This window comes from Psammomys obesus, unplaced genomic scaffold, assembly GCF_907164565.1.
Source record: "Psammomys obesus unplaced genomic scaffold, mPsaObe1.curated_primary_1811, whole genome shotgun sequence".
NCBI classification, from domain to species: Eukaryota; Metazoa; Chordata; class Mammalia; order Rodentia; family Muridae; genus Psammomys; species Psammomys obesus.
Genome location: NW_026595981.1, coordinates 11,111,549 through 11,135,910, shown reverse-complemented (window position 1 = coordinate 11,135,910; position 24,362 = coordinate 11,111,549). Strand labels below are relative to the sequence as shown.

The window sequence follows — 24,362 nt, the reverse complement described above, 5'->3', positions numbered from 1 at the left end:
ATATATATATATATATATATATATATATATATATATATATATATATAATTTTTTTAAAAAGATAAAAATTGTATATATTTATAAGGATACCATTGATTTAAGTATCCATCCAAAAGATGTATAGTAATAAAGAATTCCTGTGTACATACTGTTTAGTTAAAATGTGAATATATCTTGTGCTTAAAACACTGTTTTGTGTTTTGTACTTAAAATACTATTTTGTGAGTGGGGTGGTGGTAGTGCACTTGGAAGGCATAGGCAGGCAGATCTCATCAGTTCAAGGATAGTCTGGTCTATAGAGTGAGTTCAGGGCAGTCAGGGCTACACAGAGAAGCCCTGTCTCAGAAAAAAATAAAAATAAGAAAAGAAGAAAGAAAAAACTCTTGTTTTGTGTTTGTCCTTAAAACACTGTGCTATAAGCTGGTCATAGGTGCTGCATACTTCAAAATTACCTCAAAACAAACTGCTTTACCTAGTGTGAAAGATATCAGACATACAGTTTTTATCTTTTGTTTTTGAGACAGGGTCTCTTATAGACTCTGTTCACCTGAAGTTTGCCTGAACTCCTGATCCTTTTGCCTCTACCTCTCAAGTGAGTGCCTGAAATACAGGTGTGAGCCACCATGCCTGGCCACAGCTTCACTCTCAGTAGCCTAAAGAGTGACTTGCTTAACTCACCCTTCAGCTTCATGTCACCTAAAAAGAAATTTTCATCTTTTCTACTCTACCCTTTGTTGTTTGTAAAATTTCCTTCTTGGTCACTAACAGAAGAACATTAATTCTTTCCTTGTCTGGGACTTGGTACATCAAATGCCCATCTGGCATTTGAAGTGGCTAGGATGACAGGTGTGTGCCACCATGCCTGGTGTTTTGTTTATTTATTTTTACAAAATTTTAGTGATTTATCTTTATTTTAAATACATTGTTTTTTTGCCTGCATGTATGTATGAGGGTGTCAGATCCTCTGGAACTAGAATTATAGACATTTGTGAGCTATCATGTGGGTGCTGGGAATTGAACCCTAGTCCTCTGGAGAGCAGCCAGTGCACTGAACAGCTGAACCATTTCTCAAGCCCTTTTTCCTCACCTGTCTCCTGTTTTATAATCTGCTGGTATCAAGCTCTAAGTCTGTGTTCATGACTACTTGAGGCTTTCCTAAATGGTTGTGGGAAAGGTTTGACTGAGTTCTTTCAGCGTAGTGCACTTCTGCACAAAAACCTACCATGATTTGTTTTTCTTTATTGTCACTATTTTAGTGGTATTTTTTATCTTTTATACCTATATATTAATTCATTTAATATATATGCCTATATATATTAAATGAATTAAAAGTACTTTCACATTGTCTTTATTCCCATATTTTTTGAAAGTTAAGATTTGTTTCTGATATTCTTTCATTTCACACCTTTTGTCTTTTACTGACAGCTTCCATGCAAAGGAAACCCAAATCATATTCTTCTTCTTTAATGGACCAGATTCCTATCAAGTTTCTTATTCGGCAGGCTCAAGGGCTGCAGCAGGAGTTGGGAGGTATTTGTTCTATTCATTTTTCTCTGTTAAATTTTATTGTTAAAAAATATGTTACTGCTTATGCTATAAGTTGTAGTAAGTATTCAATGTTAAAATGTAAACAAGTCAAGAATGAAAATGCTTTTTGTTTCTCTGACTAAATCCATCACTTCATTCCCTACAGATCACCATCCCCTAGAAAACCCTGCTTTTAGTTTGACATGCTGATATTTGGGTGTTGGGGTGCAGCATGGTGATAGAATACCTGCCTGGCATGTGTGATGCCCTGGGTTCATTCACAGCACCACACACCTGATGCATTGATGCCCACCAGTATATACTTCTAATTTCCTTCATCTTACAATGAGGTTATTTGGAATAACCCTGTTGTAAGCTGCGAGTATGCCGAGTTCAAAATGCATTTGTGGCCAGATATGGTTGCTCAGCCTTTATCACACAGCACTTGGAAGGCTGAGGCAGTGGGATCTCTATGAGCTCAAGGTCACCCTGGTCTTGCATAGTGAGTCCCAGGACAGGCAGAGCTACATAGTAAGACCCTGTCTCTAAAACAGAACAGAACAAAACAAAAACCGAAATTATTTGCTCCCTCTAAGCTACAGCATACTGGAGCTCAGCAGCGTAGTGTACCGCAGCGACACTGATTGTGTGGCTCACTGGGACGGCCCCTTGCTGCTGCCTGGCACTCGGGAGAGTCTGCCGCATGTTGCTGGCCTTGTGACCACTTCCAAGCATAGTCTCTGCCATTTGTTCACTCCAGGACACCGTAAAGCCAAGAGCTCATCAATCCAGCTGTCCAAAGCTGCACACTGTCTTTGACCTAGAGAACAACAATTTCAGATGGTTGATACTAATGTTTACATAATAATATTTTAAAATATGGATGATATTATATGCTGTCTTCTTTGTTTCACTACTTGAAATTTGCACCCAGGGCCTTACATGGATAAGCCAGTACTGCACCACTGAGCTATGTCTTCAGCCCTCTGCTTCTTCTGAGATTATTTATATCAGTTCATGTAGATCTATTTTATTGTTTGAAAGTGTTCCATAATATTCTATAATCCATTAATATGGATATAATAGTTGAATTGTAAATATCATTAAATAGATGTGTAGTATTTTTAGAAATTTGATGTTTCTTAATAACTACCTTTCATGTTTTAGTGTGGTTTTTCCTCTGTCTTTGAAGTTATAATTTTTCTTCTCTTTCTTTGCTGTGGTTGGTTTGGAAGAGGAACATGAGCCTTCATTGAACATGGTTGGCCAGATGGCTACATTTATTATAGTTTTACATAGTCTGTTTCTAAAAAAGTGGTACAGTATTTGGCAGCACTGCCCAATTAACATGTTTTACTGAAAAGAGTATAATATGTAGATTGGTTTGCACTTCTGGTCTGTTGGGAGTAGTTTTAGTTGTGCATATGTTTAGAGATTTAAAGTTCAGTAGCACTTTTAATTGTTACAATGCCCTTTTGAATGTTAGAAAAACCAATTTTAAGTAGACTTGAGAGTCAGGTATGGTGGTACATGATAATCTTAGCACTTGAGAAGCTTTTTAGTTTTTCTCTCCTGAACTGAATTATTGCTATGTTAAACTGCTTTCATGATGAGAGTCAAACAGTGGAATAAAGTAGAAGAAAATTGGGGAAGATTTAGTGCCAGGGGTCATTCTTATCTGACTGTGAATTAGCTTTCTTAGGGTCTTTTTTCAAAATGCTACACAGATTTTTTTTTTTTCCTTAAATTAAAAAAAAATCTTTTTTGGCTACTGGCGTTGGCCTGAGGCCCTCACACACTTGGGACAACTCCTCTGTCATCGATCTACAACCCAGTCTTTGTTTTGAGGGAATGTCTCACTAAGTTGTCCGGGGTGGCCCTGAGCTCTGTGTTAGCTGACACAAGACCTTGAACTTAGGATCTTACGGCCTCAATGTCTGCAAAGCTTGGATTCCAGCCCCAGGCCAGGCTAGAACTTTTTAGGATGTGGTATGCATTTACAGAAGTACACATGCGTAGAGCTCTGGGCCACCATTTCTGCCCTACTTGGGCATGGCATCTTCAGTCTGTATGTGTAGCAAGTTTCGTTAGCTCCCTCTTCTGTTGCTAAGAGGGCTGGAACAGTGCAGTGAGAAACGCTGTTAACGCACACCTCTGTTTCTTGTGGCTGTGGGCTTCTAACAGTAAGGAGTGGAGAGGATTGTGCTCTGAGAACTGAGAATCCAATTCCGTTACTGTTCCTTTCTTTTGTTTTCTTTTCTTTTTTTTTAGGGCTGCATTCAGCCTTATTACGCCTTCTAGCAACTAATTACCCACACTTGTGTATTGTGGATGACTGGATCTGTGAAGAAGAAATCACAGGGACTGATGCGCTGTTAAGGCGAATGCTCCTGACTAGTAATGCCAAAAATCACTCTCCGAAACAGCTTCAAGAAGGTAGAGGAACTGCTCATGCTACCTCTTAGTACTACCGTAGTAGTAGTGGAGTGCTAGGCTAATTGAAACTCTGTACTGTAAGTGACTGTCTGTGGGTCAGGGATTTTTAACCATTTCTTTGCTATGCTGGAAATTTAGTTGACATGTTTATATCATTTTCATAGTCTGTGTTGTATCACTAAAAAGATTTAGAAAATCCCCAAACTGGTTAGAAATATAGTGGAACAAGGCAGTGTACTGTAATGTTCCAGATTAGTATCCCAAAATACAAATAGTGCGAGCCACACATTAACACTGCTTTAGCTTATAAGCCTTCTGAAAACAATTGCACAGTCTTTAATCCTCTTGCAGGGACAACATTGACCTTGGCATCCCACCCAAATCCACCCCAAATTTTTGCTGTTGTTGCTCTTGAATTCTTTTTGCTGTTATTGCTAAGTCTTTTTCTCTTTTCCCTTTGGAGCTGCAGACTGAACTCTGGGCCTTTTGTGCGTGTGGGGCCAGTGCTCTGCTCCTCAGCTCTACTCCAGCTCTTGAGGTCATTGTCTTTTTGTTCTCACTATACAACTAAAGGATTTGTGAATTATCCAAAGCCAATTGACATGTGCATTTTGAAGCCAATTAGAAAGTGACATGTGCTGTTCTTATCAGCTTCAGCTAGTTTTTTTAACACATTTCTTTTAGGTCGTATTGGTTTTCCAGAGTGAAGGACATGCAACTATCTTCAGCGGTAGTCAGTTGGTCATGAATGTCTAGGTATACATAGTTACAGTATAGTTTGTGATGGCAACCGAATAATTTTTTGTTTTGTTTTTGTTTTTTTGAGACAGAGTTTCTCTGTGTAGCCTTGCCTATCCTGGACTCACGTTGTAGACCAGGCTGACCTCGAACTCACAGATATCTGACTGCTTCTGCCTCCTAAAATGCTGGGATTACAGGCGTGTGCAATCGCCCCACCCGCCTAACCAAAATAATTTAAGAAATATTTTTATTTAATCAACATAGTTCCAATGTACTTATGTGATCAAAATGAAAAGTATTAATTCAATTTTCCCACTTGGTATTTATTTTGTGCTGGCTAGCCAGATTTAATTAGTGACCACTCTAGAGGAGAGGTAATTCTAGATATTTAAAAACCATTTGCTGGATGCTTATCTCCTATAATGGGACACCAAGAGGAAAGTATCAGGGGATTTGAAACTCCCAAATTAGTAAACTATAGAAGCAATACTCAGAGCCATTTTTCTAGTTCAGTGCTATTTTTTAAGAACAGCTTGAATTACCCAAGAAAATGAGGTTAACCTTTGTGTCACTATAATTTTTAAAATAAACTTTATGAAATAATATCTACACTATTACGAATTTTTGTTCATTGTTACTACATTTTAATTTACTTGTTTGGTGTATGTTTGTGTGGGGCCTTGCACATGCCACACTGCACATGGAAGTCAAAGGACAACTTGTGGGAGCTAATTATATCCTTCATATGGGTGCAGGCATGGAATTCCGGGTGTCAGGAGGCCTCACTTGCCCTAACCCTCTGAGCCATTCATGAAGTTTTCTAATGGCCTTTATATTAGCTTCACTTGAAAATGTAATTGTGAACAAAATTTTTCTTTAACGCCATTGCTTTCTTGATTTGTTTGGACCCTACTGTAAGAAAGCAGTATTTGTTTCTGCTTGGTAAAACGTATTGAATTTAAGTAATGACTGCAAAGTTTTCTTTCTAGCATTTTCGGCTGTCCCAGTACGTCACACACAAGTGATGCAGATTATGGAACACTTGACTCTACTTTCTGCAAGTGAGCTTATACCATATGCAGAAGTATTAACATCCAATATGAACCAGCTGCTGAATTCGGGGGTTCCACGGCGAATTCTTCAAACTATCAATAAGTTATGGATGGTTTTGAACACTGTGATGCCAAGAAGGTAAATTTTGTCTACTGCTCTGTGCACTAGAAAAGTGTATAGTTTTGATAGGACAGAGGAAACTTAGTTGTTGGAAAAAATTTCACAAGACCATTCTCACCAATGTTTTTGAGTATGTAGCAATAAAATTCCTTTCTGAACATGACTAATTAAAGATATTATATTAGTCAGGTGCAGTGGTGTTTATCTTTAATCTCAGCGTGCATTTGGGAGGAAGAACAGGCGGATCTCTAAGTTTGAGGACGGCCTGGTTTACATAGTGAGAGCTTGTCTCAGGAAAAAAAAAAAAAAAAAAAAAAAGGAAAAGAAAAAAGAATTTGTTCTATCTTAAAGAAAAGAATATACTTTAAGAAATAAAACCTGTTAACAGTCTGAGAAAGTTTTTTAAGGTGGTTTCCTCTGAGTAGTTATTTTTGGCTAACTGTGAATCAGGCCCTTGTGTCTTACATCATTGCTGTGGTTCCTAATTCTGTTGCACCCTGAGTCATGTGGGCTGGCTTTAAAATCCCTGATCCCCAGGCTGCAATCCTGAGTGTCTGCAGCAGGAGCGAGGTATCAGTATGTTTTAAAATCATATCCCTCAGGTGCAGTAGAGTTTGGAGAGCAGGGGTGTGCGTCCTTGTGGTTATCAGTTGGTTGGTGCTGGTTCATAGATTGCATCAGTAATACCTGGCCAGTTGGGAAAACTGTAACAGTGGTCTGCCTTACCTGAGAGCTTGGTTTAGTAGGTCTGGGAACTGGGATTAGTTATTCTTTCCAAATTCAAGCTTTTTGTTGTTTTTGGGTTTTTTGTTTGCTTATTTATTTGTTTTTCAAGACAGGGTTTCTCTCTGTAGCTCTGGTTATTCTGGAACTCACTCTGTAGACCAGGCTAGCCTCGAACTCAGAGATCCACTTGCCTGTCTCCTGAGTGCGGGGATTAAAGGTATGCACAACCACTACCTGGCCTAAATCTAAGTTTTACTTTACGATAAATTAATAACTACACATAATATAAGATCTACTTCATACTTTTCTATTTTAGACCCTGGGTACCCAGAGAAAACCATTTTCAGCTTAAAAAAATTCTAGCATTTACATCTCTTCATTATAGCTCATTAATAGGCTTATAGCAAGTATGCCTTTTTGATTTTCCAATTTAGACATGATTTTTGAAGTTTAGCAGTCTGACTTGCTTCCTTTGTGAATCCTCTTTCTCTTTGTTTTCTAACACAGCTCTGTCTTTTAGCTAAAGCAGTATTTAGTGTTCATTTTATGATTATTAACGGTTGGACTGTGTAAAATACTACAATGTTTTTTAAATACTTTTTTTTTTTTTGGTTCTGCGGACACACACCCAGGATGTGAGCACGCCAGTTAAGTATGCTGTCCCTGAACTACACTTCATAATGGCTTCTTTCTTATATAAGAGTGCCATTCCCCGTACTTGGAACTGCCATAATACTGGCCTCGTTTCCATTTGTTACGCTATCAATAACTGACAAATAGTTCATCCCAAACTATTTAATAAGATGAAGCTTACTTTATGATAGTTACCACACAAGCTAATCTATCAGCAACATGCTTTTCATGGGGACATCTTTTTCAGATCTTTCCATGTTAATTTTCCTCTGGGATAGCACAGTTGTTCTAGAATTGCTGTTGTCTCTCTGCTTTGCTGGATCCCTGTTTTCTTTCTTGGCTTCTGTCCACATAGAGCACATACTGCAGTGCTTCCTGAGAAAGGCTGAAGGGGGCAGGGGCTGTTACTTTTTTGACTTTGGAGGTTTTGTTCTTCTCACATGTGGTTGCTGTTCTGTCTGTAGTTCATAAATTTGAGTGCACCATTCTCCTGACTTGAAGTTTCCACGGGCTTTAGTAATCTGCTGTTTTACCACTTTCCAGAGCTTTGTATAGGACCATTGTTTTTTAACTCATAAAGGCTTTTCCCCTTTGGGTTGTGGAATTTAATAATGATGTGTTTTGATGTGGATCTTTTTCTCCTTCATATAATTGGGCACTTGATTGGTATTTTTACTTTGGTGAGCAGTGTTTTAATTTTCAGAATTCTTTCTTTTCTGAATAAATTGAATTATGTGTGTCATTGTGTTGGTATGTGCTTGTGAGTACAGGTGTCTGAAGAGCCAGAGAGAGGTATTGGATCCCTGGGAGCTAGAGGTGGTTGTAAGCCGCCTGACTTGGGTTCTAGGAACTGAATTCCAGTCCTCTGGAAGAGCAACAAGTGCCCTTCTGAGCCATCTCTCCAGCTCTATTAATACAGTTTCACAGGCTGGATGTGGTGGGGCATGCTTATAACTGAGCACTCAGGAGGTGAGGTATGAAGATCCTGAGTTCCAGGCTATCCCAGCATACATAGGGAGACCTTAACTCATTTTTTTTTTCTCTACCTCTCATATAGTTCCTTTATTTTTCATTGCTTTGGAGGTTTTTTTTTTCTTCTTCTAAGTAAAAGCTTCTTACAAATGTCTGTTCCTTGGATGCTCATTCATATGTAAGTGGCAGTGTCTGTGTAAGGTAGAATTGGTATATTTCTGGACTTCACTGTAAGAGATTAGGCACCTTCCATGTGTGTACTTCCTTCAGCAATTCTGTTGTGTAGTCAGCTCTGCCACCATTTCTGTAATCCTCAGCTGTATAGTGAGCTTGAAGCCAGCCTGAACAACAGGAGAACCTTTCTCAGAAACAAAAATAACAAAGAATCCAAAGGTTTTTGTTTTTTTGTTTGTTTTTGGTTTTTTGAAACAGGGTTTCTCTGTGTTTGTCTGTCCAGGACTTGTTTTGTAGACCAGGCTGGCCCAAACTCACAGATTCTGCCTCTCCCAAGTGCTGAGATTACAGGCATGTGCCATTGGGCCTGGCACTCCAAAGTTTTTGTTTGTTTGTTTGTTTGTTTGTTTGTTTTTCTTCTAGCTTGAAAGTAGTTTTTTTTTGTTTTTTTGTTTTTTTTTTAAGATACAAAGTACCAAATGACTGTAGATGTCAGTTATAGCATAGCTACTAAGAATATGTTACTGTTTTCTCACCAGGCTGTGGGTAATGACAGTTAATGCACTCCAACCTTCCATAAAGTTTATACGACAACAGAAATATACTCAGAATGATTTGATGATAGATCCTCTCATTGTCTTGAGGTGTGACCGGAGGGTTCACAGGTAAGTTATTTAATTTAAATTTTTTTTTAAATAAAGCTGTACTTTGGAGAATCAAAAGAAATTGAAGAAAATCTTTTTATTATCCAATTGCTGTTAGAAATATATGTGTAATATATTTATGCAGTTTTCTAGCTGCATATATTCATAAATTATAGTCTGTAATATTTAGTACATGGACAGTAATGTACAGAAATCTGAACTTAAAGAAAGGTGTTCTTGTCTTTGGTAGTCATTAGTAGTAACCCTCTGTCTCTTGAAATCAATACCAGTGACAAATATGAGCTTTTCTGTTAGCTCATTAAAAAAGGTTTTGCTTTGTTGTCTTTTATTTTGAAACAAGGTATCACTGTAGAGCTGAGGGTGACCTTGAACTCCTGAGTTTCCTGCTATAGCTATTTTAGTGTTGGGATTACAGGTGTGTGTCACCATATACAGCCTGAAAAATGATTTTAAAACACTGATACATTGTAAGTCATTACATACTTTAAAACTATGACCTTTTTGGTGTCAGTTGTGATGTTAGCTTCACTGATTCCACATGTGTCTCTAATTCCTAATTATTTTGAAATGGCTTTAACTTTTTTTTAGTTAAAAATATTTAATTAACCCAGATAGTAATATTTGAATTTCAAGTTGTCATGATAAATAACATTAAGAGTAAGTAAGTCAAGGAGCCTATGTTCAATGGTCATCATCTACATGTGGAAAGAAGGTAGATGTGTGAAGTTTTAAATAATATGGTCATATGCAGATGAATGATGTGCTAAGTGAATTTCTGTGGTTGTTTTGATTTTGTTTCTCTGAGATGGGATCTCACTATATAGCTGTGGCTGTCCTGGAACTCACTATGTAGTCCAGGCTGGCCCCAAACTCACAGAAATCCACCTGCTTCTATCTCCTGACAGCTGAGATTAAAAACATGTACCAGATGGGCTGAGAGATGGCTCAGTGGTTAGGTGCATTGGCTGGTCTTCCAAAAGACTCAGGTTCAATTCCCAGCACCCAGTGGTTCACAACCGTCTATAACTCCAGCATGCCTCTGTAGACAGTGCATACCTGTGGTACACAGACATACATACAGAAAACACACACTACAAGAAATAAAAAAAAGGGCTGGTGATGGTCATATGCACACCTTTAATGTAAGCATTTGGGAGGCAGAGGCAGGCTGATGTCTGAGTTTGAGGCCAGCCTGGTCTACAGAGTGAGTTCCAGGACAGCTAAGATTACACCGAGAAACCCTGTCTTAAAAAAAATGTGGAAGGGGAGCATTTTGAGAGATGGCTCAGAGGTTAAAGACCACTTGTTGCTCATTTAGAGGATCCAGCTTTGGTTCCCAGCACCCACATTGTGGCTCACAACTCTCTGTAGCTACCGTCCCAGAGGCTCTGACTTCTAACTTCCTTGAATGCCAGTTACACACATGGTAAACAGAAACACATGCAGGCAAAACACTCAACCACATAAATAAAAATCAAATAAAATCTTTTTTAAAAAGTTAGGAAATAGCCAGGCACATTGGTGCACACCTGTGATCCCAGCACTGGGGGTGGGGCTGGGCAGAGGCAGAAGGATCTCTTTGTGTAATAGGCCAGCCTGGTCTACAAAGTGAGTCCAGAGTCTAGGACAGCCCAGGCTACACAGAGAAACCCTATCTCAAAAACCAAAAAAACAAAACAAATAAAGTTAGGAAATATCTGGAGGAGATGGGACTGAGTGTTGTGTAATGGCATGTGCCTGTAATTCCAGCGCTTTGTAGGTCTAGCAGGTAGATCAGGAGTTGAAGTTACTGTCACCAACTATGTAAGGTTGAGGACAGTCTGGGCTAGAATGAGACTCTATCTGTAAAAATAAAAATGGGCTAGTGACATGGCTAAGCAGGTAAAGGTGCCTGCTGCCAAGACTGAGGGCCTCGGTTTGAGCCTTGCCACACACGTGGCAGGAGTGACACCCATGTGTGCAGCCATGCACGCAAATACACGTGTGCATAAAGCAAGTGAATGAATAAAGAATGTGAACAAGAACAACCCCCACCGGCCAAAAGAACACCACCAAAGGTCAAACAGCACAGTGATGGAGATTAGAACATCAAGGAAAGTTTTCTGTGATTGGTCTTGGCTTTTTTGAGACTCTCTCACTATCTAGTCTAGGCTGGTCTGGAGCTTGTGTAGTCCAGGGTGGTCCTGAGTTCATGACACTTCCTGTGCCTTTGGAGGGCTCGATTACAGATGAGCAACCGTGTACCCTTTTTTAAATTGAATTTTTATTTTTTATATTAATTACAGTTTATTCACTTTATATCCCAGCTATAGCCACCACCCTCATTCCCTCCCAATCCCATCCTCACTCTCTCATCTCCTCCCATTCCCCTCTCCAAGTCCACTAATAGGGGAGGTTCTCCTCCCCTGCCATCTGACCCTAGCTTATCAGGTCTCATTAGGACTGGCTCCATTGTCCTCCTCTGTGGCTTGGCAAGGCTGCTCCCCCCTCAGAGATGGGTGGTCGAAGAGCCAGCCACTGAGTTCATGTCAGAGACAGTCCCTGTTCCCCTTACTAGGGAACCCACTTGGATACTGAGCTGCCCTGGGCTACATCTGAGCAGGGGTTCTAGGTTGTATCCATGAATGGTCCTTGGTTGGAGTATCAGTCTCAGAAAAGACCCCTGTGCCCAGATGTTTTGGTTCTGTTCCTTTCCTTGTGGATCTCCTGTCCCCTCTAGGTCCCACTATCTGCCCCTTCTTTCATATGAGTCCCTGCACTCTGCCCAAAGTTTGGTTTGGGCAAACCAAAGCATCTGCTTTGATACACTGCTGGGTAAAGTCTTTCAGAGGCTCTCTGTGGTAGGCTCCTGTCCTGTTTCCTGCCCTATTCTTGTGGAAGTATTTTGAGAAGAATATTTGGAGCAGAAGGTTAATTTTTGAGAAGTGTGTGATTTTTGATTGGAAACATAAGTTGAGGTTAGACAATAGGAGGCCTTGACTGTTAGTGTCAGAGTTTAGATTGCAGAACCCACGTGAAAGCCAGGCATGGAAGAAGATGAGGGTCGGGGAAAGGTGGAGCCCTGACTGTCATTGGCCAACCAACTTGGCCAGATTGGTGAGCTGAAGGCTCAGTGAGCCACTGCCTCAAAAAATCAAGGTGGAGAGCAATTGAGGAAAGACACTTTACGTTAACCTTTGGCCTGCACATGTATGAGCATACACCTGCACATGTGCCCTCAGGAGCACGTGTATAGATAGCTTAGTATAGGTGTCCACACTATATACATATCATACACACAGTAAATCCTGAAAAAGGGACCTACATTGCATATATACTTATTTTTCATCTTCCAGTTGGTGGCATTCTCAGAGTGATAAAACTAACTACAGTTTTTTAATCCCTAGTTCTTTGGATTGATTTTTGAAGTTAACATATAACCCAATGTATTTCATTATGCCGACTCTAGGAAAAAATGATATCTGTTCTTACTACATAATGTAGTTTTAAATTTTTTGGGTGCTAGAGATTGGGGCTTTGACCAAGCTAATGTGCCCTAGGGAGGCTGGCAGCCCTATTGTTTTGTTTTGCCTTAAAAAAAAAAATCTTTGTACAGTTTAAGTTTATTTTTGCCAAGTGATCAGTCTGATGGGTTTAAAAGAAATTGTACAGCATACATAAAAGATAATGAGGATTTCTCTATTGGTGGTGGTAGGAAGGAAGGTGGACTTAGATCTCAAATAAGCTAGCCTTGTGAACATAACGGGGAGCTGTGTGACGGGGTATTTGAGATTCTTTACTAACATCCATTTTCTTTGTTCATTTCTGAAACGTGTTATATGTATTAATATACAGAAATAAAGGTAGACAGTGAGAAGTGTCACTCTCACAGCTGTCATTGGTCAAGCCACATTTCTTGTTGGCTTCTTTTGACCAATTCCAGTTCTGTCTCCAGAGGAGCCTTCAGTGTGTCAGTATAGCCTCATTCTTCATTGTGCATTTAAAGTTCTTGTAAATATTTCTAAAAAAATGAGAGTGCTGCCTGGGGATGGAACTCAGTACCCAAGCACTTGCTCAGAATGTTCCTGCATTCAGCCCCAAGCGCCATGTGTATACACATAGACACACACACACATACACACACAGAGGCACACACACGGAGGGGACTAAAAAAAAGAAAATGTGAACTTGGAGGCTGAGGTGGAAGATCATGAGTGGAAAGGCGTTCAGGAGTGCTGTAGAGATAATTATGATCCTAAGAACTCTTTGAGTCTTGTTCCTGTGAGCGGTTGATAGTTCTGCTTCATTTCCTTTGACTATTGTGCAGCTCCCTGTGGATTAGCAGGATGGTTTTCCGGAAGCTCTGATTCACAATGTCTAATTTGACATTCAGAGTTTAAAAAATATTTCAAGTCATTTTTGTCTTTTATTTTTGGAAAAATTGTTACAGATTATTTAACCATACAGAGGTAGAGGGCCATTCTTACTGTTTCCAGTTGTGTTTGTTTGTTTTAGTGCTGGGATTAACCCAAGGCCTTGTGCATCCTAGGCAAGGGCTTTGTCACTATGCTATATATATTCTTCATTTTCAGAAAGACTCTTGCCCAGTTGCTAGAATTTGCACAAATCTTGAATTTGTGGCTTTCTTGCCTCAAGCTTGCTCCACCATTCTTGATGTGTATGCAATTTATAGATGAGGAAACTGAGGCTTAGTAAATAATTTCTCCAGATTAAATGGATATTCATTTACTTTTAGAATACAGAAGTGTCTTGCTTTCTTGCACCAAAGAAGAAATGGGAGTAGAAAGAATAATTCGTTTTAGGTTCCGTCTTAGTCAGTAATAGAATATCTCCATCATTTTCTACAAAATGCTAGTATTTTGATCTACAACTTAATTGATTTTCTTTTAGCTGATAAGATAAGATAAGATAAGATAAAGAATGATGTTTATCTAATATTGAAATGCAGAGAATAGAAATAGAATTTATTTATCTATTGTTTTGGCGGGGGTGTGGTCCTGCCCTGTGGCCCAGGCTACCTTGTGGTCTTCGTCCTCATGGCTCAGCTTCCCCTGTGTTAGGATTATAAGCAAGCACTAGCACACCCAGTTTACACCTGGAAGAATGAATATTTTGTTGGGAAAAGTTGCTAAACTGTGTTTTTCAAACGACTTACACTGAATTGATTATGTTCTGGCCAATTTTTAAATTTCTCTTCTTTCTGATACATCCCTTCTTCTTTGTTTAGGTGCCCCCCACTAATGGATATTACCCTGCACATGCTGAATGGGTATCTGCTTGCATCTAAAGCTTACCTCAGTGCCCATCTGAAGGAAACAGCAGAGCAGGATAGACCTTCCCAGAATAGCACAGTAGGTTTGCTTGGACAAACGGATGCCCCAGAAGTCACCAGAGAAGAACTGAAAAATGCATTACTGGCTGCTCAGGTAAAATTTGCTAAAATAAAATTTAGTCAAGTAGCATGGTTGTTTGTTTTCAACTAAATATGTAGGTGGCACATTGGCCCTATGTGCTCCTTTTATTTTAGAATCGAAAACAATGTTATCTTTGCTTCTGAGAATCAGGTTGACTCTTATTATCTATACAAACTTAATATGTATTTTAATAAGACTTACATTTATCAAATTATAAGCCTTTAACCAGTCTTAAGTGATATCTTCACTTGATCAGCACATATTTATTGGACACTTGTGTGTCAAATAGTAATTCAAGGACTAGGGGCATGGTGGTGAAGCAGGTATAACCTTTGTTTTTATTATTTTTTAAATCTATCTATCTATCTATCTATCTATTTTTTTTTTTTTTTGAGACAGGGTTTCTCTGTGTAGTCTTGGCTATCCTGGACTCCCTAGCCTCAAACTCACAGAGGTCCACTGGGGCTGGGATTACAGGCGTGTGCCACCAGCTTGATTACTTGTTTTTAGTGATGGATGTTGGAGGTAGACTATAAACAGAATATTATGAAATATCAGTCTGTCTTTTCCATATAGGAGCCTCAAACAGACTACCTCTCAAGTACTGCTGTGAGACGTGAAATAGAGGAAAATAGAGAAACACCTGTTAGGATCTTGGGGAAAGAAGGAGAGTGAGAGGAAGTAAGAAAATTAGGTTCAGGCCTGCTGTGGAGGCCATTGGCTCAGATTACCTGTCCAGTAGATATTTGTGAACTGAAGTGTGTGCATCTGCCTAGTTTTATATGAGTCTTCTGAAGTATGTCAGGTGCTAATTTACATGCTTTTTAAAAAATGTTTTTTGTTTGTTTTGTTTTTTTTTCAAGACAGTTTCTTTGTGTTGCCCTGGCTGGTCTGGAATTCACTCTGTAGACTAGGCTGTCCTTGAACTCCTACCTACCTCTGCCTCCTGAGTGCTGGGATTAAAGGTGTGTGTGTGCCACTGCACCTGGCTTGCTTACTTATTTTTATTTTATGTGTGTGGGTGATTGACTTTTATGTCTGTGTACTCTGTGCATGCGTTGGCCGTGAAAGTCAGAAGAGGGCGGTGTTACTCCTGGGACTGGAGTTACAGACAGTTTGAGCTATCATAAGGGTGCTAGAAATTGAACCCCAGTCTTCTAGAAGAGCAGTCAGTGTTCTTAACCATCAAGCTATCTCTAGCCTCCTGCATATGTTTGTTTTTATGGAAAAAGTGTATTTTTTTTCTTTCAGATTCTTTAAGAATCTTTTAGATTCTTAAAAATGTGAGACCCTCTGAATTGTAAATTGCTCAGCTCTGCTCTAAGAATTACCACTTTTTTGGGTTTGTGGGTTTCCAAAGAACTTTTGTGCCATTCCTGTTCAAATGAAAATAGAGATTTCATTTTCAGATCCACTTCTCAGAGACTTGTTGCATCCACTTTTTTATCTGCTTGTAGGATAGTGCAGCTGTGCAGATTCTCTTAGAGATTTGTTTGCCCACTGAAGAGGAGAAGGCAAAAGGTGCCAGTCCAGACATCTCCCTCAGGAATTCTCAAAGTGTCATCACCACCAGCACTCCAAGGAAAGAAATGGAGGGAGGAGAAGACAATCTGCTCTGTAACCTTCGAGAAGTTCAGTGCCTTATCTGTTGCCTGTTGCACCAAATGTACATTGCAGATCCCAATATTGCTAAGCTTGTTCATTTTCAGGTGTGTGTCCACAGAATAATGCTGAATTTTTTAATTTTATTTTTGAGGGCTTTATATTCTAAATTAATGCAGGTCATTTGAAAATGAGAAAGGATGATGGTTCTTTGCAATATTTAGAAAAATTCAAATTCTGAATACTGGTAAAATATCCAAATACTTTATCTCTGTTCTCTGTTGTAATGTATTGGGTAAGTGCAGTTCCAGATAGACTGTCACACGCTTGGTGCTTAGAGCAGATCCTACGGAGGTGAGGCTTCACTTCCGTCCTTGCCTGTCTTTCACCTCTCCCTTTCTTCCTGAGACAGGGCTATCCGTGTGAACTCCTGCCTCTCACAGTGGCAGGGATCCCATCTATGCACATCTGTCTGGATTTTATACCCGAGCTTATTGCCCAGCCAGAACTCGAGAAACAGGTAACAAGCATTTTAAAACTTGATCACTTTCCAGTGTGGATAGCAGAGAAGACATTTTATAATTTTTAGCACTTAAGGAGATATGTGACCTTTGGTTTTTGTATTGCAGATATTTGCTATACAGCTGCTTTCTCACTTGTGTATCCAGTATGCATTACCAAAGTCCCTGAGTGTGGCTCGCTTAGCTGTCAATGTAATGGGAACTTTGCTAACAGGTGTGTAGCCAATCAACAGCAACAGAAGTGTCTAAAAGCATTTATTACATGTATTTTCTGAACTTTAAGACTAAACAGCTCATATGGAAGACAGGGTTTCTCTGTGTAGTCCTGGCTGCCCTGAAATTTACTATGTAGACCGGGTTGGCCTCCAACTCCCGGATCCGCCTGTCTCTGCCTCCTGAGTGCTGCAATGTCGGGTGCCACTGTGCTCAGCTCTTTGGTGTTTTAATGAGTCAGTATAACACGGTATATGTTGCTGTTATTTTAACTTGTGCCATCCTTTGAATTACTATTCTTTTAAAATTTTATACTTACAAATATGATTTATAGTGTAGAAGCAGAGATAGACACCTTTGTTTTGTGAATGTGTGCATATAATTTGTTTTAGCTATAATACTCTTTAATTAATGAAAATAAAATCTGTAGAATTAGAACACAAATTAGAAATTACTAAGTGTGCTCAGTTCCAGAGGAAAGAAAATTGAAAATGTCATAAATAGCTGGGTGGTGGTGGCACCTATAATCCCAGGACTCAGGAAGCAGAGGCAGGAGGGTCTCTGTGAATTTGAGGCCAGCCTGGGTGTCCAGGACTACGCAAAGAAACCTTATCTCAAAAAAAGTAATAAATTAATTACTATTCTTCTCCTTTTTTATTATTTTGTTTTGTTTTGTTTTGTTTTTCGAGGTAGGGTTTCTCAGTGTAGCATGTGCTAGGCCAGAACTTGCTTACTTGCTTTGCTTACAGGCTGTCGTCAAACTCACTGTTGTGTGACTTGGAACAAGCATTATTTTTTTTTTCCCCTAGGACTTGAGATTGAACATAGGGCTTTGCACATGCTAGGCCAGAACTCTGCAGTGAGCTACCTCCTTCAGCTTTGGAACAACCTCATCTATCTATCTATCTATCTATCTATCTATCTATCTATCTATCTATCTATCTATCTATTTATGGGTAGGATCATACTGTGTGGACGGGGCTCTCCCCCAACTTAGAGATATGCCTGTCTTTGCCCTTGAGGGCTGGGATCTTTTAAAAGTGTATACCACCACACTGGACTTTAGAACGACTCTTATACTTTCTCTAAAGTTTACCTAAAATGTTTTTTCATATGCATAGCTGGTGTGATACATTTGTGAGAACTAAGTGAAGTAATGCAAGTGTGTCCTTATCACAGTGCAGGGTCAGAATAAAAGCATGGGTCTTGGATGATGAGCGAAGAGAAGTGTAGGGGCTGTTAAAGTTAGTGTGGGCACCATCTAATCAAAACAGCCTTCCCAGTACAAAACATAGTGTCAGTCTGTTGTGTAGGTTGTCTGTGTTCAATTATTTCTGTAAGACAAACAGTTCTGCTTCATGTCTTCCCACCAGTCCTAACACAGGCTAAGCGGTATGCTTTTTTCATGCCAACTCTTCCAAGTTTGGTCTCCTTTTGTCGAGCATTCCCTCCGCTGTATGAGGACATTATGTCTTTGCTAATTCAAATAGGGCAAGTGTGTGCCTCTGACGTTGCCACTCAGACAAGAGACATTGATCCAATCATTACACGTAAGTGGTACCTCACTTTCAAGAGACTTTTCTAATGTTTCAAATAAGTCTATATTCGTTTCAGAACATCTTGCCTTAATTATTCCCTCCCCTTATTTTGTAGGTCTTCAGCAAATAAAGGAGAAACCAAGCGGATGGTCTCAAATCTGTAAAGATTCTTCGTATAAAAATGGGTCCAGGGACACTGGAAGCATGGATCCTGATGTCCAGCTCTGTCATTGTATTGAAAGCACAATAATTGAAATAATAAACATGAGTGTTAGTGGAATTTGAAAAAAAAATTAAATGCAGCTGTTTGGTGCATACCCAGCAGGAATCTGGATTTTATGACAACTCTTACTGATGGGAACAGTGAGATCTTGGAACTGCTGAAATGATTCAGTTCAACATGAGTATAATTTAGAACTCTGAGAATTATACTTCCTTACGTTTGATTGGCATATCTTTGGATCTGCTTTGATGGTATGTTTATATTGTAGCAGCTGAACTTCTTTTCCATTGGGAAAACTTTAAGAAACTTGTCGCTAAAAAGGGATTGGGCCATGCACTTAGCTCTTGAAGGGAAGAAAGATTGCCAGGCCTTTAATTTAATTTCTTACAAAAATGAGCCTGTGGATATCCTTCATATTTGTGCTTTTAACAGTTTTCAACAAAGAGGGAATAGGAGGAAGGAGAAAGAGGGATGTAGGGAAGGAAAAATTCAGGAACAATTGCCAGTTAGTACACAGAAATCTCCGACTTGTAATACAAGGAATCGTATTACAGATTGGAATTCTAGTTGGTGATAAACAGTACTAAGAAGACTTTTTGTTTTGTTTTGTTTGGTTTTGGTTTTTTGTTTTTGTTTTAAAGGCAGGTAAACTAGGTATGGTGGCGCACACCTGTGATCCCAGCTCTAGGGAGAAAGGCAGAGGCAGGCAGATCTCTGTGTGTTTGAGTCTAGCCTGGTCTATATAGTGCGTTTCAGGACGGCCAGGGCTACATAATGAGACCCTGTCAGGGGGGGAAACAAAGCTAGTAAATGACTGCCTTGGAATTACAGATGAAGATACAAAATTTCACATATCTGCTTCGATTTTTCCTAATATATGAAGCCATATGTTTAAAGAGATACTTGAATAATTTGAAATTTTAAGATACTGATTGTAAAGTACTTACAGAAACATCTTTGTGCAAAGAACCTGAAAGTAAATTTCATTTATTCTTTTTTAAATTTATTTTTATAATGCTGTATTATCTAATTCTCAGAGGAGCAAAGATATATCGAATCAAATGAATTTTAGAGCAATAAACCCCAATAGAGCTTTTGGTTCATCATCAGGATTATAATTCACATTTTACTTTAAGAAGATCTTTGAGTAAGAAAATACAGTGTTTGAACCTCAGGAAAAATTATAATGTGGGAAATACTGTGTTGCTGAAGTTTGTAGTCTTCTGTTAGGAACTGCACAGTTAGGCAGATGCATTCAGATGACCATAATCATTTTTAAAATCAAGTAGCCAGTGTGGAAGGTACTTCTTTGCTCTCTGAGAAATACCTCAGTCATTTGCCACCCCACTCAAAGCAGAACTCGGTGAAGAAGGTAGAAAACTAAAAGGAAAGTTTCTGTTCTTTTATAAAAAGGAACTTAGTGTCATCCTTCCCACTACCACATAGCCGCATCTCATTTTCCTTCTTTGTTACTCCTGACCCTACCTCATGATGGTGTTCTATCACAAGTTTATAGCTGTTTCCAATCATGAAGTGCACAGTATCATGCATGATGGAGTATACATACCTTTTTATTAGATGCTTAATGTTCAATTAAGTAATTTTGATGTGAAGAGTAAAAGATATGCTTTAAAGATTTACCATAAGATTTTTCATATTTTTAAATGAGGCAGTTTTGTAGTCTCTTAACATTAAATACAACTGCTCCTGTTTTGTTTTTAAATGAGGCCTTTCTGGAATATTTTGTGTGAATAGTAGAACACAATTCAGAAATTGTTTAAAGTATGTTTTGTAATGAAATGCAGTATACATTTCGTGGATCCATTTTCAAAGACTGGTGATAACATACTGTGTTAAAATAATAACATAGGCTGTTTTTCATTTGATTTGTTGATGCTGTAAATAAAATGTGTAAATAATATTAGTAAATGTTTATATTCATGTATCTTAAGTTAAGGTTATAAACTTTGTCACAATGTGATTTTTTTATTCAAGTCAAAACAGATGTGTGCAACTATTTTGAATATTGATTTATAAACATTCATTCTTTATCAATGAACTGTAGTTTTTGTGTTTCATTCCACAAATGTTAATGTAAAAGGGTACCAGGAGAGATTTAAAACCTAGTACTAAACAAAACAAAACAAAACAAAACAAATCCTAGTACTGCCTAGTTCCAGGGCTCCAATGTATCCTTTTCTGCAAGGCCACACAAACCAAAGGACAGTAAGTGATGGGAGCCAGCTGAAAGTCTTAGAAATTCACACGAGGGAAATGAGAGTAGTTACTTTAACTACTGGAGATGGATATATATGTGTATATAAATTGGGAGGGTGCTGAGCTAAGTGGTGCACACCTCTCATCCTGGCACTTCTGAGGGAAGGTCTACACAGATCAGGGCAGCTAGAAACAGTCTTCAAAAAGAAGACAAGAAACTCCTTTTAGCCCTGTGTGTCCCAACTGCCTTCAATCCCAGCATTTAGGAGGCACAGGGAAGAGGATTTCTGTGAGTTACATGCCAACCTGGTCTATGTAGGGAGATCCAGGACAGCCAGGGCTACATAGAGAGGAGCGTGTATCAAAAAAAGAAAAAAAATTAGGAAGGTTGGGGTGTAGCTCATTGGTCAAGTATTTGCTGAGCAAATATAAAGCCCTGTGTTTCAGTGTTTGATGCTCAGCAGGGCCAACACAAAACAAGAGGAAAGTAACAATCTGAAGGTATTTGAAGGGTTTTATAAATGATTCTTCAGCCTATGTTTGACATTTTATACTATTGACATATCATACTATTGAATTCCTAACACAGTTTAGAGTCTGCTTTTTGTTACTTAATTTACTTTGTTTTATATGTATATGTGCACAGTGCCAGTGGAGGCCAGCGAGGGCTATGGAACCCTTGGAAGTGTGGTTCCAGATGGTACTGGGAGGCCCTACACAAGAGCAGCAAGTGCTTTCAACCACTGATCGCGTCTTCAGCTCTGGCTCTGCTTTTTTAAACCCAGTTTCACAGGGCATATAGTTTTCTTGGAAGCAGTTTATTATCTTTTTATTAACTAATCTATTGAATTGATAAATCAGTACTCTCTACCCATTACTACACTAAGGACCTAATAACTTTTCAGTGTTACTAAGAGACACTTGTTAATTAAGGGATTATCACTTTTAGATTATGCTTTTGGGATAAGTTTCCGGCACTGAGCTTACTAGGTCAAAGGTAATTTATTTCTTATGATTACAGATGCCATCATTTTAGGAAGAAACATAACTGAAAAGCAGGGCAAATAACCAATCTTGCGCTCCAAACTGATTAGCTGAAGAAAACTACCTCACGCTTTTGCCTTTTGCGGTCTCTATTAGCTGAGTCAAATTTAGGCTACCAGTGACAAGGATAACAATAATAAAACATCTAATGGACAAAAAAGTTAGCTTGTCAAGGTCATGGTTAACCCCTGTGTCTTTAGTGTTAGGTCGATGTGATCTTGGAGAGATTACCCACCGCAGATCCTAATATCCGAGAAGGCCTTGAGTATCACGGAATACTGTACAAACTGCCATGTGACCTCCTGACTCACTCTGGCTCTGTAGTGGCGATTCTGGCGCAGTTTGCTTCTTCCCCCTGTCTTTTGGGTGCTGTAACCTTGGGAAGTTTTACTCGCGTGATAAGACAACGGAGGAAAATAATGTTTCCTTTTAGTCGCAAATTAGTCTTCCAGCCTCCAGGGAACTGGCTGTCTGGGTAGATCAGCCGTTCCAAAAGTGGTCCAAGACTTTTCCCTCCAGCAAACCTGCACCGTCTGTTCCAGCCCTTCTCGCCGCGGGCGCTGGCCTTCCGGTGCCGCCTAGTACTTCGCAGCCTTCCTTATTTCGCAGGCTCCCATTGGGCGTAACAGCGTGGGCCTCGCCCGCTGATTGGCCAGTTCCTTTTCCGGTCTGGACGCGTGATTGGCTGCGTGGGAGCCGAGGGGCGGGAGGCGCGAATTCGTCTGTGTGGAGCTGCAGCGCTGCCCAGCCGGGAGGGAGGAGTGGCGGTGGCTCGGCAGCGCCGCGGCAGCCGGGGAGACCTCGGTGCTCGCGAGCTCTCCTCGTAGGTAGGCTCCGCGCGGCTCCCTCCCAAACGCCAGCCCTTTCCTTTCCTCCGGGAGCCGGCAGCAGGCGCGTGGGGAGGAGGGCGGGGGCCGGGGAGCGGGCTCCAGCGCCCCGTCGCTCGCCGCCTCTCGGGCCCCGCGGTGCTGCCCGGCGGGAGACAGATGGTGGATTTGTTCCTTTTTTCTTTTCTTAGAGAGACGGGGTCTCACCCTGCAGCCGCGGCTCGCCTGGACCTCGCCAGGTAGACCAGGCTGCTCTCCATCTTCTGCCTCCCGATTGTTGGGGGGGGGGGGGGGGGCTGAAAGCATGCGTCACCACGTCCGGAAGTTTGTTTCTCTCTGACGCGCTCTGCAAGGGAAGCTTCCACGTTTTGAGAGGAGTGTTGCCTCAGAGGTAGGCACAGATTGCCACCTAGGCTGATTTCAGTGAGACAGTATTGAGTTGCAGATTAGGAGGTTAGTTAGGTCACACTAAACCTCAGAGGGTTACAGATAGAATCAGTGTTGGGTCGGATACTCTTTCTAAGACTATTTATTTATTTATTTATTTATTGACAGTTTCAGGCCGCATGTGCATCTTGATCATCTCTCTCCCAGGACACCCTTCAACCTCCCTGGACCCCTTCGAGCACTCCTCCTACCTTCGTAATGTCCTCTCCCACGCACTGAATCTAATTACTACTGCCTGCTGGAATGTTGACTGCTCTTCTTGGCCCGATTTTGTGCAGGGCTTGTCTCACAGAACAATATTTAGAACTGGAAAATACTTTAAGAGTAGTGATTCCTTTGGAGCACAGGAGCCGTGGTTAAGGTTCTCATTGACTTCATGATCTGTTGAGCATTCTGTCTTAACCATCTCCATTCCCAGACTGAATTTACTATATTTTTTCATATTTGCAAAAATTCTTCAGTTGATAAAAGTGTCTGGGAGGTTAGGTGATGCAAGCAATGGAATTCAGATCCATTTTCTTTCCATTGTAATCTCCTGACTTCAGAATTCCTGTGCTGGCTCAGAGATAAAGACACACCCCAGCCTGAAGACCTGAGACCCACTTTGTGAGAGGAGAGACCCTATTCTGACTCCAGAACATTGTCTTCTGGCTTCCACACACGTACCTTGCCATGCGGGTCCCCCTCCCCCAGTAAATTAAAAGATGATTTAAAAAAAATGAAAAAATGATAAAAAAATGATAAAAAAAAAATGAAAAGAATCACGATGGAAAGATACTTTTCCCCTTACAATAATTTTTAAATTAGACATTATTAGGATTTATAGTCTAAGGATTTTAGACTAAATCCTTATAGTCTAAGGATTTTAGACTATAGAAGTAAAATGATTAAGTTATAGATACAACCTCTGCTTCTTGCCTGCTTATCTGCTCCTTTCTTCTAAAAGAAATGTGAAAAGGGGAAACAGGAATGTCCAGCCTAAGAGGGAGAAGAGTGAGGCTGTGGGGTAGCAGAGCTGCTTCAGAAATTGTTTCTGAAGGGTGATTCTGTGTAATCTAAAATGTTACAGGAACTTGTGTTGTATCTGCCATGCACTGTTTGTTGTTACACTATTTAACTTTTACAGCAGGCCTAAAGGGTTTCTTATGTTGTACCTGAGCACATGGAGGTTTAGAAAAGTTAAATGATTTGCTAAAAGTCGCATACTTAATACATCATGGTGTAGGAGTGAGTCCAGATTGGTTAGACTCCAGTACATGCTCTTGACCC

The 24,362-nt window shown here is 39.9% G+C and overlaps 1 protein-coding gene across 3 annotated transcripts in view; it reads left to right on the top strand.

Moving 5' to 3' along the window:
* The window catches only part of Ints2 (integrator complex subunit 2), a 47,289-nt gene extending 26,701 nt beyond the window's left edge, over positions 1-20,588 (top strand). For 2 of the 3 annotated variants that reach the window (XM_055620373.1, XM_055620376.1), the window contains exons 16-25: positions 1,426-1,530; positions 3,799-3,963; positions 5,694-5,895; positions 8,922-9,047; positions 14,275-14,473; positions 15,919-16,170; positions 16,476-16,583; positions 16,693-16,798; positions 18,171-18,347; positions 18,451-20,588. In XM_055620373.1, coding sequence (XP_055476348.1) covers positions 1,426-1,530; positions 3,799-3,963; positions 5,694-5,895; positions 8,922-9,047; positions 14,275-14,473; positions 15,919-16,170; positions 16,476-16,583; positions 16,693-16,798; positions 18,171-18,347; positions 18,451-18,620 — 1,610 coding nt within the window. In that variant the 3' untranslated portion in view covers positions 18,621-20,588. The remainder of the gene's footprint in view (positions 1-1,425; positions 1,531-3,798; positions 3,964-5,693; positions 5,896-8,921; positions 9,048-14,274; positions 14,474-15,918; positions 16,171-16,475; positions 16,584-16,692; positions 16,799-18,170; positions 18,348-18,450) is intronic. The other variant, XM_055620375.1, reaches the window with a different exon arrangement.
* Positions 20,589-24,362: the final 3,774 nt, after the last annotated feature.